Consider the following 18,153-nt stretch of genomic DNA (forward strand, 5'->3'; position numbering starts at 1 on the left):
CCGGCGGGGAGAGAGGGAGGGCAGTGCGGCGGCGGGGCGGTGCGGGGGTGGGCGGCGGGGCGCTGGGCCGGCGGGGCGGCGGGGCGGTGCGCGGCGGGCGGGCGGCGGGCGGGCAGGCGGCGGCGGCGGGGCGGCGCGCGCCCGCCCGCCGGTGCCGCGCGGGGCGCTGATGCCGCGCGGGGCCGGTCGCGCCGCGGGGCGGCGGGGCGCGCGGGGCGGGCGGCCATGGGGCGCGGGATGCGGCTGCCGCTGCTGCCGCCGGGGCTGCTGCTGCTGCTGCTGCTGGGCACCGCCGCCGCCGCCGCCGCCGCCGCAGGTGGGTCGCGGCCGTCCGGCGCTCGGCGCGTTCCGTCCTCCGCAGGCGTACGAGGTAGATTACGGGGCCGTATGGACGGACGTATGGGCGCGTGGGCGTACGTACACGTGTGTGTGTGTGTGTGTGTGTATGTATGTGCGTTAGCTGGACGCACGCCTGTGTGCGCGTAGGCGCGCGCCCGCGACGAGTATCGCATACGCGTGTGCGCACTGTATACACACAGGCGTGTGTCTGTGTACGCCCGTCTCTGTGTGCACGCACATACGCATGTACATACGCATGTATGTAGGTACATGCTGTGTATACGTATGTCCGCACCCGTACGCCTGTGTCCGCATATGCTACGTATTTAGGTATGCGGTGTATGTATGTGGGAGGGGGCTCCCAGCCCCGCGCCCCTCGCCGCAGACAAAGAGGGGTCCGGGCGCGCCGCGCTGCCCGCCGAGGCTCCGGAGGGGCGGCGGGGGGAGCCGAGACCGGGAGGGTCAGCGGGGCCGGGCGGGCTCGGCCCCGGGGGCTGAGAGCGGGGGAGCCGGGGGATGCCACGGGAGCGGGGCTCGGCTGCGGGAGGCAGCGGCGGGACGCGGAGGAAAGTCGGTGCGGGCTCCGCAAGATCTTTCTGGGCGGCGGTGCCTCCAGCCGTCGGGGTGCCGAGGGCGGCGGGCAAGGCGGGCAGGGCTTTCAAAGCCCCTTCCCGCAGCATAAACACTTTGCGGTGAGATCTGCCCGCAGCGGGGTCCCGCCGCGCCGCAGCAGAGACAAACAGTTTGCATAACGCTGCTTCCTCGGCCGGTCGCAAGCTCAGTGCCAATTTTCTTCTTTAAAAAGAAGAAAAAACCCAGATGGGAAACAAACATTTAATCAGGCACAAGATATAAATGAAACATCACAAGGCAAGTGTTGCTAAAATGCTTAAGCGGGAAGCATATGATTTTCCATGGATGTTTTACAGGTGAGTCATGATATTAGCTGCATGCTCTTACTCATTGCTGAAGATCCCAGTCCGGTGGCACGTATGGTATATAGAATGGGAGTATTTAGTCGGGCAGATGCATTAAGTGCAAGTAAGGAAAAACACCTTTTCCAGGGCTGTGGCAGAGCAGTCGTGAGCTTGGGACTGACGCGGTGGAAATGTTTATGCTCTTGTTTGTCCTTTTCCTGAATTCCTGTGGCAGCCAGTGTTACACTAGAAAGCTGTCACTTTTCATAACATGCGGTGCTCTGCATCCGTCATGCAGCTCTTTCCAACTCAAGTGAAAACAAACACCCTTTCAAAGGGGGCTTCCTCTCCCCCCTTCCCACCCCTGGGACGGGAAGTGGGGTCTGCGTGCCAGCAGCGTTTCTCAAAACCTACTGAAACCAAGGTCCCTGGCCCCAAATCTGGCCCCAGGTGAGGAAGGGACCCTCCATGCTTGGCCCGAAGACAACTGCAGTCAGTGACCGTGCATGACCGGGGCTGGAGCATACCAGGAGCTGGGAGCATTCAAATACTCTCACCTCCCAGGGTCCTGCATGGGAATTTGGTAGCCAACCCCTCCTGGCCGTGCTCAAGCAGAGCCTTGTCCCCACCCCGGGGACAGCTACATCAAGCCCTGCCGCCACCACCACAGCCACCGGGAAACCTCCCACTGACCAGGTCCTTCTCTACTGCCTCCCCGGGGCGGTAATCGATGATGTGCGAAAAGCAAAAGGACTTCACGAACACAAACAGTGATCTCAACCTGTCTCAGGGTGCTGTCTGAGCCCTGCTCTGTTTACCTCTTCTCAAATCCGCCTTGCAATCCCGCAACTGAGGGAACCACAGTAAATGTTCATCTATTTGTTTAGCGACGAACTGCACTGTGTTACGTGTAGCCAAAGAATCCAGGAAAGCAGCCAAAGACATAAATTAGGCCAACTTGTGGCAAGCCTAACTGATAGTATGATAATAGCGCTTACTTACCTACCCCTCAGGAGAGCTGTGTAGGTTAGTTAATGTTTATACAGCACTTTGAAAAGGATGTTCAGGAGATGTAAGTGATAGTGCATTAATTTTACAGTTACATTTGTTTACTTTTCTAGAGTAAACGTATTCTGCACGGTTATTAGATATCATCTCAGACGCAGTTTTACTGGGTCCCTGTAGGAAGCTAACTTGACTGAGCATTTCTTGTTCACTAAAAATTTCCCAACACTGTTTACCTGGTGAAATCTAGAGACTGGATTCAGAAGTGCTTTGTAATGGGTGCATAACTAGCAGCTGTCTACATCTGTTCTTAATACTTGCTATAGAAAACCTGTATAGACTGTTGGTGGTAGAAATGTTTTCTTTCCAGCATGTTTCTTGAAGAGCAGGAATGGGGAATGCTGTCAGGCTCTGAAGGGATAGCCTCTGCTAGTGTATAATATAGCTTAATTGCAACTATGACACTGTAGACAAAAGTTGAATAAACTCCAAATAAAGGATTTATTGGATGCTAAGCTGAAACGACCTTTGGACATCACAAAAATGCCAAGAAGCCATAATAATTGGTGCACAAAGCTGACTATGTATGACTGGCCCGGTAATAAGGAAGACATTATGTACCTGAGATGGTTTGGCTTGCCCACATTCAAGTCATCAGAGCCTTTTTTTTTCTTCTCTTCTCTTTTTTTTTTTTTTTTTTTTTTTTTTTTTATGTTAAACAGTTATGGTTCATCAAATACAGCCTTGACCTACTGTTACATTTATTAATAAGGTGGAGAGTCCTTAATCAAACATTCCTGCACCAGGAGGGTTACATTGCAGATGTTTTCACACCAAACCCCATGGTGACTTTATTTTTCTTTGACACTTTAACTGTAGATTTTAAAATCGACAAGGCTTCCAGAGAAACTTGAACAAAAACCACAGAGCCTCAGCTGCGAGGCAGCTTGCCAGCATCATTTCAAACAAGGATTATTTATTTTTTTCCCCTCCTTTATACACACCAGGGACAGCCTTCCCAAACTTAAGAGGTGCTTTGATTCAACCCTGACCTCGGCAGCAGTTTGGGGTGGGGACGGAGGGGTGGGAAAGGGGGTGAAGATTTGGAGTCACTGGTGGCAGGAGATATTCCTACCAGCTCTTGCACTCCCAGCACCCATTCTGCTGCACAGTGAGCTGGGGTGCAGTGGTGCCGTCACCCTTGGCCATCTCCTTGCCTCCTGCCAGCATGCCACCTTGGCTGCCCTGGTGTCACCAGCATCCCATCTTTCTTGTGCTTTTCTCTTCTTCCCCAGGACCACCTGGATGCCCTTGGAAGCCTCAAGGAAGGGGTGGCATGACCATGGCCACTGCGCCTGAAGCCTCAGTCCTGCTCTGGATCCCTCAGGGCAGGAGGGCGAGGTGGAGGCATCTCTCCTCCCATGCTGCCTGCTCTGCTCTCTAGCTCTCTGTAGGGATCTTCCCAAGTGCAGGGGAGCCCTGAGGGGCTTTTTGGTTTGTTTTGCTGTTATAGAGACACTGAGCTCCATGGAGAGGAGAGCTGAGCAGCAGTGCCGCCCTCTCCCTTGGCCCTTCTTGGGGGTCTCGCCAGGGGACAGCATCCCTGAAAAGTGTCCCGGTGGGCACGTCTGCTCCCGCTGGCGTGGGATGTACCCACCTCCGGGCCTGGCTTCAGCCCTCCCTGCTCTCTTCCTTGCAGGTCTGGGCAGCCCCTGTGAAAAGGCCTGCAACCCCCGGATGGGCAACCTGGCACACGGGCGGGCGTTGCGGACGGAGACAGCCTGCGGGCTCCATGCTACCGAGCCCTTCTGCGCCTACACCGAGGATGCCCAGCGCCGCTGCAAGCGCCTGGCTTGTGGCCGGTGCAGCGGGGCCCACGCTGGGCTGGCCCACCCACCCGCTGCCATGGCCGACTCGCCCTTCCGACTGCCCCGCACCTGGTGGCAGGCGGCCCAGGATGCCCCCCGCGAGACCATCCGGCTGGACCTGGAAACCGCTTTCTACTTCACTCACTTGATCTTGGTCTTCAAGTCACCCCGGCCAGCTGCCATGGTGCTGGAGCGCTCCCAGGACTTCGGCAAGACATGGAAGCCTTACAAATACTTTGCTGCTAACTGCTCGGCCACCTTTGGGCTGGAGGATGACGTGAGGCAGAGAGGAGCCATTTGCACTTCCAGATATTCGAGTCCCTTCCCCTGCACTGGAGGAGAGGTAGGTCTGCTTCTGAGGTCGAGAAGAGAAAGACATCACTCCAGCCCCCTTTCCCTCCACAATCTCCGTTCCGGCACTTATTCTTTCTTACCCCACTTCCATCCCTTGTCATTGAATTTATTTCACAAGGTGAATTAACATAATTCATTCTGAGGTGATGTAGGCACCGCCCTGCCCCTCGCTTTGCTGAGGAGCTCTTAATCCCCCTCTTTTTACTAAAAACTCCTCTCTCATCTCCCAATTAAGCTGCCCGACACAACTGCAAACAAGGCGGATGCTGCCGATTCATTGGGAAAGCCAGAGGGAACATTGCTCTTGACGATCTCCAGAAACTTGTGTGGTTTCAGGGTGATGCAAATCAGTTTGACTTGGACCAAAATGTAACCAGGTTAAAATTAATGGTCACCAGATTCACTTTTAATAGTGACCACCTTTGCTGAGAAGTAAGCATGTAACCAGTCAAAATAGCTACTGACCAGACTGAAGCATGGTTCCCATAAACCAGGTTAGCCAGGTAATTAAGAAACTTATACCTCATCTTTTTTTTTTTTTTTTTTTCCCCCTGTGTACACTTATCCTCAAGTGAAAAAAGCTTGAAAAAATGAAAAGAAAACCACCACATTTGCTAAGAGGAGGAATATATGTGAAAAAAACCCCAGATAATTTTCAATATCAGAAACAGCAGATAATAAATCATGCATTTGGAGGTGCTACCAATAATACTCTTACCTTTGGTGCCTAAACCTGTCCCACGGTGCTGGAGAGCCTCCCCTAGGAACTGTGACCATGGGGTTGCCCTCCAGAGTCCCCACTCGTGGGGATGCATCCCTAGTGACCAGCTTTGGACTTTCAAGGCTGCTCCCTCTAGTGGCCTTATTTAATGAGCTTGTCTGAAAGTTTAATTAAACTTAAAATTACCCTCTGACCTAACACAGAAAAAGGAGAGAATTTGATTAGTGAATCGGATTATATAATTTTAGATTCTGCTGATAACATATTTTAAGGTGAAAGCCTGGTTCTTGGAGAACAGCATTCATGTCTGAGAAAAATCACCTGGTTCAGACCCCTTTGCAGTCATTCAGGATTACCTCTAGCCATGCTTCAGCTAGGAAGCCACCCTCTGCAGAAATACTGAGAGCTGTTTGTTCACCAAAGTGCATGTCTTAGCTGTGTCTCAGGAGGCAGCCAATGTCCTGCTCTAGGAGAAGCTGCTCTGTGCTCTCATCAGCTCAGAAATGAGGATCTCCAGACCTGCCAGACAGACCCAGGATGGTTATTTCGTGAACCCAGCAAAGGGTTTAAATGAGAGGACTGGTGAGAGAAGTTGCAATCGTCCTCTCTTCTCCTGCCTCCCTTTGCTAATGCCCCCCAAAAGCTGCCTGAACTTACTTTCACAGTAAAATATGTAAAGGGGCTTATAAGAAAGATTGAGAAAGACTTTTCACCCGGGCCTGTTCTGACAGGACAAGGGGCAACAGTTTTAAACTGAAATTGATTTAAATTTGGTATAAGGAAGACATTTTTTTACAAAGTGGGTGGTGAGACAGTGAAACAGGTTGCCCAGAGAAGTTGTGGATGCCCTTACCGTGGAAGTGCTCAAGGGCAGGTTGGATGGGGCTTTGAGCAACCTGAGATGTCCTTGCCCATGGCAGTGGGGTTGGACTAGATCATCTTTAAAGGGACCTTCCAACTCAAAACACTCTGTTGTTCTAAGTCAGGGCTAACTACAAAGTGGGGCCTAAAAAAGAGCTGGTGGATGTACCCTGCTGGGAATTTTCTGGGCCCTCAGCACTTCTGCCAGCCTCTGTGTCCCACCACTTGAATCATAAGACTATGCCAGTCTGTGATACAGGACAGGGGCTGAAATCTGTAGCTCTTGGGCCAGTCAGCAGGACATACCTGGGCTTCTCTGACTTGCATGCTCCTTTTTCAGCTTTCCCAGGGATTGTTCTCAGGGGTGAGAAAGCCAGGGCATTATTCGGGGCATTATCTTTTGTGCTGGGTCCCATGTAGCTAGAACCCCAGTGTGGTTTTCTCTGTGGTGACCCCATTGATAAACCTGCACACCAGGACGGGGGCTCTGCCTGGTAAGAACCTCTGCAAATCCGGACCTCGTAGCCAGATCCTCTATAGGTTGGTGCAATGCATAGGGACAGTAGGATGGGGGTCTTGTGTGTAGAGACCAATGCCTGTCTCAGGAAGGAAAGGAATTTGGTGGTGTTTGATGCATCTGTGGTAGCATGCTGCAAAACCAGGCTATTTACCAAGCGTGCTCCTGTGGGATCTCTTCTTTTGGCGTCGCTTTAGTTTTTGTTATTTCAAAGAAGCTATAAAAGTCAAGATCATTTAATTATTCCAGGTTTTAAACAAATGTTGAGTCCAAGGGCCTGGAGTTTATAAGATTTTATTTATAGGGCACACTTCAATTCCCTGCACTTAAACACCACTTTTTACCTGCAAAGTAATAACAGCAGCTTTCTGGTGACCAGATGGCAAGCCTGCATGCTTAGCAAATATCACATTTAATTTATTACAGTGTGCTACATTCCAGCAATTACTCGTAACTGCCAATAGCAACATGTATCTCACCTAAAGAAACATCAGAGTTTTGTGTTCTGTTTGGAGTTATGTTGTGCCTTACTCCCACTTCTGGTAGCACCTAATTCCAGACATATGGAAACAGTAATTTCACTTGAAACAGTGGTTTCAAATATGCAGTCATCTGAAATGTCCAAGTCTGAAGGGTATTATTTAATTGCAGCTCAGTTGCTGCAATTTTCTTTAAAGCACAAGCATAAATTCTGCCAGTGCTACTGGATTTCTTTGTCAACTTTTTAAAATTGCTTTGAATTGCGATGCAACAGCTGTAACCCATGATCCAAACTGTGTATCCCACCATCTATACAGCACTTTCTCCCACTTCAAACATCTCAACTCCACATGTGCATTTCCAGGCACAGAGTCAGGGCTTGCAGGGTTTTGGGGGACAGTGGGGTCTCTGCACGCTGCTGCTGGCTCGGTCGGTGCCGCCTGTCCCCCCGGGTGAGCAATTTGCAAAGCTGAGACGAGGCCTCAGGAGATGGTGGCTCACCCCAAACAGCACCGGAGCTGATCCACCCGTGTTTCTGCAGAGCATTACGGTGCCTGCGAGCCCTGTTTCAAGGCAGCAGCATGCAGAACCTTGTAGTACTCAGGGGCTTACGGCCTCTTTTTAATAAGTCATGTGCTAATTTGGAACAAATGTCTATCTGCTTCAGTTTTTATTGAAAAGAAAAATCAGGCTTTTTTGCATTTCTTCTGCCCTCGTCATCATGAGTCATTCCTTAGATGCCTAGTTCAAGTCTTATGGCAAAAATCCTCCTTCATTACAAATTTGCCGTGATGTTGATTTTGAGGAGATTTATGTTACCACAGAAAGCAAGCTGCCAAACCTCTGGGTTTGTTTCAAAGACCCAGAGCTCAGAGCTTGTGGAGAAATGAGAGATGCTGAATTGGCTCTGGGAGATGCCTTTCATCCTTCTTCTGTAGTAGAGCAGCTCTGGGCTTCCATTTGCAGTGGTGGGACTGGGGCGGTGAAGGGCGCTGGGAGAGTGGTCTGTGCTCAGAGGGTGGCACCATGCTGCAGTCACCCAAGCTGGGTGCCACCACGGCAGTGGGAGAGGTAATGTCACATGCCACGTGTGCCACTTGGCAGGTCTACTGATGGGTAGAGTCATGGCAGTGAGGGACTTGGCAGGTCTCTGCTCTTCTTTGCCACCTGCCCCTGATGCTGCAAAACTATCTGGCGTGGTTGTCCTCTGCTTATGTTGTCCTCTGCATCTGAGTCCTCTATGCTGGAGCAGACATGAGCTGGAGGATCAACAGCCAGTGGTGGGATTAGAAAGGAAAGGGCAGATCTGGACAGAACTGTGGAGGAAAGAGCTTGAAGGCTGCATGGCATAGTGGTGATATCAGAAACACTGCGCTGATGCCCTGGGTTTGGTCTTCAAGGCTTTCTTGGCGGAAGTAAGCATGAGTTCACAAGTCAGCACATGTTCAGAGACTTTGCCGAGCTGAGCCCCATGCTTGGAGCAACCTGGCTGTAGTCTGGCCTTATGCAAAGAAGAACCACCCTTTCAGCAGCCAGGAAAGTAATGACTTCTCTGCAAGGATCCAGGAGCCAAAAAAAAATCTGAGCCCTTCCTTGGTAGGGAACAGAGGATGGGTAGGTAGGCAGATGGTGGGTGCCTACCTCCTGCCCCAACATCCCCAGGCACCTCAGTGCACCCTGTTCAGAAACTCACCTGCAGGCTGGCACTGCTTTTGGGACCTCTCACTGTTCAGCACTTAGGGCCAGGCTGTCCCATGTCTGTGGGGTCTGTACAGTATAGGTGAAGGAGAAGCAAGAAGGAGGAGGAAACCTCAGTACAATCAACCCAGGTTTCCAGTAAGCTTCAAGCATCTGCCAGCTTAAGGGGTTGGATTTGCAACACGGATCAGCTGCACACAGAGGGGTCACTAAAGTCTTTCTCCATGTTTAATTTAGTGAACTAATTGTTTCACAGCAGCAGTTTTTTTAGCAGAGGCAGAAACCTCTATATGCTGGCCTTATATCATCAGTGTTTTAAGAGTAAGGCTAAGGCCAAGTTTTAGCCTGGATCATACAAATGTGCTACAAATCCAGAGTATTTCCATTGTTTTCCAGGGTGTAACCCTTCAACTACATTATTGCAAGGGAAATCAGAACTGGATTCACCAGCCAAACATAATCTGATCTAAGTAAACAAGATGCAGAAATAAACTCTTTCAGCATCATGCTCAGACAGGAATGCCAAATCTAATAGTATATATAAAAGGCTGTCTTCCCTCCCCTAGTTCAGATCGTATTAATATTTCTTCCTTTTCAGTTTAATCTGATCGGTGTTAAGGGCTCATCGACAAGGAGCCCTTAGCAGATGTTAATTCTTTAACTGTGAGCATGAGTGACTGTCCACTCTGCAATGCAATTATCTCATTCACTTTACATTCCCATCTGTGGTCAATTCAGATTAGCTCGCCTGAGTGTCCCCATTTAGACAAGCTCCAGGATAAAAGGACTTACTGAAGCAGAGTCTCCTTGACAAGATTTTAGTAAATTAGTAACTTATTTGAGTGTTCATCTATTCAGAATACCGCTAATAAATCACTTTGAGACCTCAGCTATTGTTGCTGTTTGCTATTAATAGGGGAGGCGTATTTGCAGCTTGACTGTATTCCAACAACAAATTCTAATGTGCTTTTAACTTTTGCAACATCACATGCTGCTGTTTTACTGTGGGGTGTGTGTCTTACTGAGCATTTTATTGATCTCATGTGCCTCTGTAGCAGAAAAAACTTCAAATGTTTTGCCTTGCACTGTTACTGCATGCAGCCTGCCTCTGTTCATTAAGGATTTGGACACCAGTCCTACTGGTTCTACCTGAAATTAGCTGTGTAGAGGAGAACTAAACTGTGTCCTGCTGCTTACAAGTTTGCCCTGATAGACAGTGAGGAATTGTAACACTTGCTGACACAAGCAGGAATTAAAGATGCTCAGTGATTTTTATTTTGGAGGCCAACTCTTGGGTTGTAGAAACACAACCTACAAGCTTTTGCCCATTTTTTTTTGCCTGTCTTTTAGGCCTGAATAAGGTTATCATTGCTGTCCTTAACTGAGGCTGCATCTCCATTGCTCTGAGATCCTCCAAAGATCTCATGGGTCAGGGGAGATTTGAGTTGGCTTGCAGGACTTGAAACTCCACAAAGAACCTGGGCAAATATGCAAGAATAACTTCAAAGCATCCTGGGACATCAGCCCATTAGAGGGCTGCAAATGGCTTTTTTAATTGTCCTGTGCCACTGATGTCTGCACAGAGACAAAACAAAGGCCTAAACTGACCAGAAGGATAGAGGGATCCTGGCTGGTGTTCAACTGTGCTCAGGACACTTGAGGACACGGCTAGGGAAGTGTGTTTTCAAGTCCAATCTCTACACTTTGTAGAGGTGCATTTTGTAGGAAAAAACCCCAGACAACTCTTTAATAACATCTTCCTGATCATTCTGTCTTTTGGAAAACACAAATTGTCAGCCTCTGTAGAGAAATGTCACATGCAAAAGAGAGTCTGTTCAGCTTGGGGCCAGGGTTCATGGTAGTAATTGTCAGACCAAGCCCAACTCTTTTCATTATATCCGTGAATTTAGGAAAACATGTAGGCCATTATTTCATAAGCCAAAGAATGACGATTTCTAGGGGAAAAGTTAATGAGATGAAGTAAGCACAGTCAGGCTGGAGTCAATGAAATTATGTAGGAACCTAGAAATCCCAGGCTGTGACAGCTGGCCATTCTGCACAGAGTGGCTGGGGAGGGTTCATGAGAGCCGAGCAGGATGCCTTCCTGCTGGCCAGCTTGGCACAGGGCTCACTGCTGGCCAGCAGGATATCTTTCACCAGCCACCCTGATGATGGCTGTGGCAAGATCCATCTCTTGGCTTGGCCACTGAGCTTTCCCTCCTGGAAGGGAAGCCCATCTTCCCAAGCCCTGTGTGGGGTTTCTGCTGGTTTTAACACAGAGGGGATCTTCTCTCTTTAAATAAAGGGGCAGCAAAAAGGGAATTCAGGGAAAAAGGGGAAACCTGAGCTTAGTTTTTAGTCTGTGTCTGAGAGGACAGGAGATGAGGGCAGTTCTGGACACATGTGGAGACAAACCTTCAGAGTCCAGGGAATTTTACCATGAAAGGTACTTTCTCTCTAGAGAAAGAATCATCAGGGCTGAGCTGCTGTTTTCCAGGCACTGGCACCTGCTTTTTAAGCTTCTGATACATGGAGTACCAGGGATGATACTGCCAGGTCTCTGGGCCAGGTTGTGTCAAAATCCTCCCTCTCTGTCGCAGGCAGTTCCAGAGAAGTGGCATGTCCCTTTGCTGAGCCTCCCAGGTGCTCAACATCTCTGGAGGACCAGGGCACGCAAGGAGCAAGATGCTTCTTCAGCCTGCGTGGTGATCCTCCGCATGATTCCCCCCATTGCAGCTAGCCCACCGGAAGGTCTCATCATCTCCTTTTCTCCCTGGCTTTCCCAGTGCTTTTGACACTTGGAGATTGGCCCTCCGCTTGGCCAGCTCTTGAAATGCAGCCGTCCCTGGGATGGAGCATAGCCAGTGTTTAACAGTGCATATCGTCGATCCTCTGTTTAGAACAGCAAGTTTCTAACAACTGTGGATCAGGGCTTCTGGATCAGCCTCCAATTATGGCTAAAACAAATTACTTCTCAGAGTGAGCTTGACCAGTCTGTGAAAGGGGACATATTGTAGGCTGCCAACAGCAGGAGGGAATGAATCCCAGGGCTCCAGGAGACCCTTTCCAAACTTCTTATGTAGGAAGCGAAGAGCACTGTACCCATATGAAACAAGAGGAATTTGGGTAGGCAGAATTTAATTCTCTAAATTGGCATCTGGCCTCGTTAGCGGGACTATTGCTTCCCCTGAGAAAAGTGCTGAGGGGTTTTAGCGGTTGCAGTCAGAGCCTCTCTTCAGGCACTGCACCCCACTGCTTCATTTCACAGTTCATTTTTGGCATGAAGGGAGGACTGGCTCACTTATTCAGCTCCCAGTTCACTGGCTGGAAAGTAGGGCTGCCATGTTTCTCTTTGGGAATCCTGGATACAACTGGTTACACAGGAAATGTGTAACCTAAAGCAGTGAATCGACACATCTCAGAAGTTTTGGATCAAAAGCTCATGGGGACTTAATCTGAGATTAATCACCATACTCAATGGGTGTCGGCGTGAGATATCCTGTCTACCAACATTCAAAATCCTACACAAATGGCAAAGTCCTCAGATTCTCCCTGGGCAACATTTCCAGGAAGAAAAGAAGTTGATGTCCAAAACCAAACATACTAGACAGATACGCCATGACTCCATCACCAGTCTCTGCGCAACATCACTCATTGCTGTGTAGCCATGAGTTGAAACGGAAGTGCTGTTTCTCATGGCCTTTTTGACTATGCATATTTACATATAATTCAGACAGGTGTTCTTTTTTCCAAAATTAAGTGTAGCTCATGGTAACTGGATGGCTTAAGCAGCCAGCTCTATAGACACAAAGCCTTTTCATTATAGGCAAGAGCAATTGAAAAATATTCATGAAGCCGGGTTACTCTTAGGCTGAAAGAAATCCCCTTGATCCCTAGTACTGTCGCAAGCATTCTTGCTGAAACACTAACCTGATGCCTTGCAGGCTTTTGCAGTGCTGCATCGTGCTCAGAAGCTGTTAAAGGGGATATTCTGCAGCGCTGGGGAGTGAGCCAGCTTTTGTTACAGCCCTGCCTACAAACAAGCAAGTCCAGTTCTCTGTCTGACTCTTTGGAGGTAGCTCCAGGTTTTCTTCGTCTTCCATATGCACAACAGGTACTGCCGGCAGGCCAAGGCTCAGAACATAAATCTTTGTGGGGATAGGGAAAGGCGGGGAATTGCTGGAGGGAAGAGTATTTAAATACCATCTCTCTTGCTGAGCGGTCAAAAGACTTCTTCGTATCATCAGCTGAAATGTGCTGGTTCATTTTCCGATGCAGGATAGTGCGGCCTTGGAAATGGCGATTCTGAAGATGAGAAAAAAAGCAAAATTATTTTCCTTGATAGTGTGTAGCCAACGATATCATGCATCTGGAGGGTTTTGTGAGCCAAGAAACAGAGTGTTTTCTATCTGTTTGATGAGTGAAAGTAGTGATTAGGCAAAATAAAAACATTGCAGAATAAACTGTCCATCCTTGGAGAAGCACTGTTAACTGGAGGTGAAGAAATCCAAATACTTTGAGCTCGTTTGATCTGGAGAGAGATTTTTCTGGTAAGAATATTGCCTCTGTGATCGTCGTCTCCAAGGCATGACCTAGCAGTGTTTCATTTTCATCCAATGAAATTGTGTGGTGGGGTGCTGAAGGGAAGCTGAGAAGACAGCTCCTCTCTGATTGATTAATGCCAGAGATTAGTGCCAGAGATTAATGCAAGGATCCTGGAGAAATCCCAAGGCTCTTGCCTAGCTCTTCTCATGCCTTTTCCAGCTCCCCACCAGCCAGCTGCTGCACAGGAGTAGGAGTTCATCCCATACAGCTGCTTGCTTTTGAGAATGGCATAAGAATGCCTTGAGTTTCCCAAAAGATAAAAGTTGCCTTGGTATAAATTAACTTGCCAAGGCCCCGACAATGGTTATTTGAAATAGTTGGATTTTCCTTTAGAAGTCTTTGTAAGATTGCCTAACTTCTGGATGGTGAGACAAGGGATTGTTTGCCTTGTTTTATGCACTGTAAAAGATTGCAGAAGGGCTGTAGGCATGGGTCAAATGCTGTCCTTTGTCAAAATATATGAAGCAGCCCTAAGAGCTGCAGGAGTGCCATTTCTCCAGTGTCTTGAGAAGCTCAGGGGCTGTTGTTGGTGGTTCACAGGGAGTTTCTGTCACCATTGCTTGGGGATGTGGTCAGAGTGCTTTACGCTGTGGCTTGAAGGACAGGCTCCACTGCTCACTCTGTTCTTAGTGTCTCTGACCGTAACCTCTCTGCAGTGGCCAGGCAGTTTTACCAACTTCTCTTGCTGTTCCATCTCACCCGGGTGATGCTGAAGTGCGCACCATGAATGTGCATGTGCAGATGGTCAGATCTCTCCGTGAGAAAAAGAGAGTTTCTTCTCTGCAATCCACTTGGTCTGACAGGCAGAAAAACAAAGCATATTGGAGGAGCTGGTGGGTGAGACCTGTGCAGTTTAGGCTGATGAACTTCCCATACCATGTGAATTATTTACAGCATCTGCCAAAAAACCTTTTTTTAGCCTAGAGTCATAGCAATGAACATAGCACAGAAATGCACATGGGTTTGTCTCTTAAAAGCTCTTTTACTTGGTGTGGTAATACATCAAATAAGTCTGTTTTGTCAAAATAGCGTACCAGCGTTGTGGCTCTAGCAGTCTTCTTCACAGGGGAAGGAGTCCATGAGGCTTGATTTTGTGAAGGAGCAAGATTGTTTTCATAAAACTTCTAGGAGTTTAATGCCTTTAAGATATATCTCCCAAATGTGCTTGAAGTTAGCCAGCAGTTTCAGAAGTTTTTAGGGTGGACTGATGGACAGATGCATAAATACACATGCAGTGCAACGGCACAAGCCTGTTTCAGTAGGGAATGTACCTAAAAGGTGTGGGCAAACTTTGCAAGCAAAGCACTCCTCTGCAGAGACAGCTCTGCCCTCCAGGGAGAGCCAAGGAGATATCCTGGCAGAAGTTGACCACACTGATGCAGAAAATGCTGGCATGGGATTGAGCCCTCAATACTGAAGCCTGGAAGACAAGAAAAACCTTTCTGCAGAGTGAGTCTCGCCGCCTGGCACAGCAAACCTTGATGGTCAAGCCATCCTCACATGTACAGTAAGATAGTCTCACCTCAGTCTTTTTTGCATGTGTTGTTGGGTGTTAGGCTTAATTAGGCTTAATTACTCTTTCCTGGGAAGGTGCAGGTGGATGGGCAGGGAGCAGTCCCAGCCCCAAGGCTTGTCTGCACCATCAAGAGGTGACCAAGCAGGGGTGAGTGAAGGAGGTGTGGGGACACCCTCTCTGAAGCAGGAACACCTAGGAGGTGCTGGATTTCTGCAGCTAAGTTTATATCCAATTCTCTCTGCAAGTGGGAAAAAAAAAAAAAAAAAAAAAGGCTAATCAGGCTTTTGTGGTGATGATGCAGTTTCTTGGGTGGAAGTTGAAATCAGATGCTGTGGCACGTTCATGTGATAGAAAGCCCCAGGGGGCACACACACATTGCATCATTGTTACTATTCTTTAAATTACCCATTTCTACAAATCATCCTTATTACTCCCTGTGAGCTTTCTGTAACACTTACCAAGAGAAATGATTGCTTGTAACTTTTACATCTATTGAGAAGGAAAGCTTAATTGGCCCAATAAAATTTCCCAGCTAAATTTCTCCGAGCAAGACCAGCCAAAGCCGAAAGCAGTTGCCGCTTCCGGGTAGTCCCTCAGGCAGAGAGCCTGGGCTGTGTGACAGCCTGGGTTGGCTCTGGAAAGGGGCGCAGGGGGACAGGGCATGGGTGCAGGCACACAGGAGCTGAGGGTGGCAGAGATGTACTTGGGAGCATCTCAGCTTGAGCTACAGTTGTGTGTGGCTGCAAGCAACAGCCGAGGCCTGTGGGCACCAGCAGATGTGAGGCGATGCTGGGCACACAGCTGGAAATCCCGGGGTCAGGAGGTGGGATCAGAAGGGCCACCCTTTGCCTTCACCCCAGCACCTGGCAGGCGATGCCTAACCCTGGCCGTGTGCTGGGCTCGAGGGAAATTCTTCAGGAGGCAAAGGGATGAGGTCCCGGACGCACTGGCAGAGCTCCACCACCGTCTTTACTGTCTACATTTTCAGAGCCTTGTCCAGGCACTAAATAAACCAGATAGCATCCAGTGACATGGAGATTCAACAGGGCCCCATAACACAGGGCAATTAGCCACATTTATTTGGTGCCTGCATACCAAGAGGCACTGCAGACTCCTAATGCAAACCTTAACTTTTCTGTTAAGCACTTACCTAGATATCACATGCCCTTTTGTAACATGGTGCATGTCGCTCCTTGCTTTTGCTGTCTCTATACTTAGAGAACATAGCAAACCTTACATTCTTTTTATTCTTATTATTTTTTCCTGTGTTCCTGTAAAATACATTGAAATTAATAAAACCAGCAAAAGTCAAATAAACCGGTACTGAATTTATCAAATGGCCATGAGCCAAATTGGTGAATCACTAATATGGATAGGTCATTATTATAGACTGCTTATAGATGTATTTTCATACAACCAGGTTGGATAATACAGGGTAGAGTCCATCAGTCTCTTTTGGCAAGAAACCACAGACTACTTTATGCAGTGTTAACACCCTCATTTTCATTTACAACCAAATAAAAATATGGTTATGTTTTTAATATTTGTTTATTGCTTTTACTTCAGCTGTATTCCCATTTGTTGGCATATTCCCATGTGTATATACTTCTTAAGCCTCCCATCCATTTGTTCCCTCTCTCTGTAATTTGTTACTGTTGTCATTTTGTGAACCATCCCCTGATGCTTTCTAGGCTTGGAGGGGAGAAACTCTGGCCAAGGCCAGGCTCCTACTTGGAGGTTGGACCATGGCACCTCTAGCCGGACACTGGGATCCGGGGAAGGGCCACATGCATGGGGGCTGCTGGTCCCTGTCTACAGCCTTTGCGGTTGTGCTTTTTTTTGAAGGTGTGTGAGGAGGAAGCTTCTTGTGGACCAAGTGTCTCTCTTCAATGTCATGGCCATTTGTGACCCGCGGGGCCCCACTTTATCCCTGTGGCCACTTGTGTCTTGACAAAAGTCTGGGCCCCTGCAGCTGCGGTGGGTGGAAGCTCCCATGTTCTGAGATGCACCTGTGACTCATCGAGAAGGCTTTGCTGACGGCAAATCTTTCATTGGATTTGTTGACTTCCTCAGGCAACTTTGACTTCAGAGCCTATTTTGTTGCTCTCAGCATCATTCATTACCATTTTCCTTCCCACTGTGGATATATATAAAGATGTCCTTTCATTGCCTCTCAAGTGTAAACATACTAGGGTACTTCTTGCAAAGGGACTTTTATGTATTTATAAATCAAGGTCATTGTGGTGCAAGCGGTTACTTGAGTGCACCACGTTCATGGGCTGCCGATTTATTTATATACAGGGCGACATTATTGCATCTGCGGAATGGCAAGTAGCTAAGGCTTCTTGCGCCGCTAAGATAAAATAAAGTGAAGTAATCAACAGAGCAAGAGTTGTTCATGACAGCCCATAAGGAAATTGAAACGCTGCGCAAATTTATTACAGGGTGTCTATGTAGCGATGTGCCCAAACCACAGACAGCTGGAGTGGCCTGGCTGAAGAGCAGAATATTTTTATTCCATGGCATGTGCAAGGGACTGCGGGGCAGCTTCTCCGCTCCCGCTTCCCTGGGAATGGAGTGGGCTCCCTCCTGCCACCCACTTGCTGGTCATCCCATGTGGGAAATGAAGCTGACTCTCTTGAGGCATAGCGGTGGCATTCCTCACTCAGGGATTGCAGTCTACAGTTCCTGTTTGGCTGTGTAGAGACACTTCTCCCCCACCAAAAATATCCCCATGCAAGTTTTAAATCTCTCCTCTATTGATGGTGTTTCATGCAAAGGTTGCATTTATAGGACCAAGAGCATAGTTCCGTGTGTCATGGAATGAACATTACCCCAAATACTAGATATTTTGTTTTAAAAACAGAGGTTCTTTTTATTTGCCTCCTGGTTTGTGACATTTGCTGCTCAGGTATGAGATATTGCTAGATATTTAGTTTTAAATCGAAGTTGAGGTAAAAATTCGGTTCCTGGGACTGTGTTTAAGAAGAATCCCAAATATCATAAGATTTATAGTGAGCTAGTGACACTGGGAATGAAAATATCTTTCTGATAGGATATTATGGCATGTCTAGCATAGAAGTGCTGTGGGTTTTCAATTTATTACTTCTTACTTGCTCAACAAAATAGAAAATTTGGGTTAGTGCATGCACTAAAGAGTTGCTGGTGTAAAGATCAAGGCCTCACACCCTTTGCTGTCATACATGGTGTTGACTACTGGGAGAAGTCACATCATCTATTTAACGTTGTAATGCTGGGTTTTGACACGTTGT

The 18,153-nt window shown here is 48.3% G+C and overlaps 1 protein-coding gene across 2 annotated transcripts in view; it reads left to right on the top strand.

Annotated features, from left to right (window-relative positions):
• Positions 1–225: 225 nt before the first annotated feature.
• NTN4 (netrin 4) overlaps positions 226–18,153 on the top strand; it is a 46,453-nt gene continuing 28,525 nt past the window's right edge. Inside the window, exons 1-2 of one of the 2 annotated variants that reach the window (XM_074168383.1) lie at positions 226–316; positions 3,961–4,472. In XM_074168383.1, the coding sequence (XP_074024484.1) occupies positions 226–316; positions 3,961–4,472 (603 nt within the window). Of the gene's footprint in view, positions 371–3,936; positions 4,473–18,153 lie in introns of both variants that reach the window. The other variant, XM_074168384.1, reaches the window with a different exon arrangement.

Source organism: Numenius arquata, chromosome 2 (assembly GCF_964106895.1).
Source record: "Numenius arquata chromosome 2, bNumArq3.hap1.1, whole genome shotgun sequence".
NCBI lineage: Eukaryota > Metazoa > Chordata > Aves > Charadriiformes > Scolopacidae > Numenius > Numenius arquata.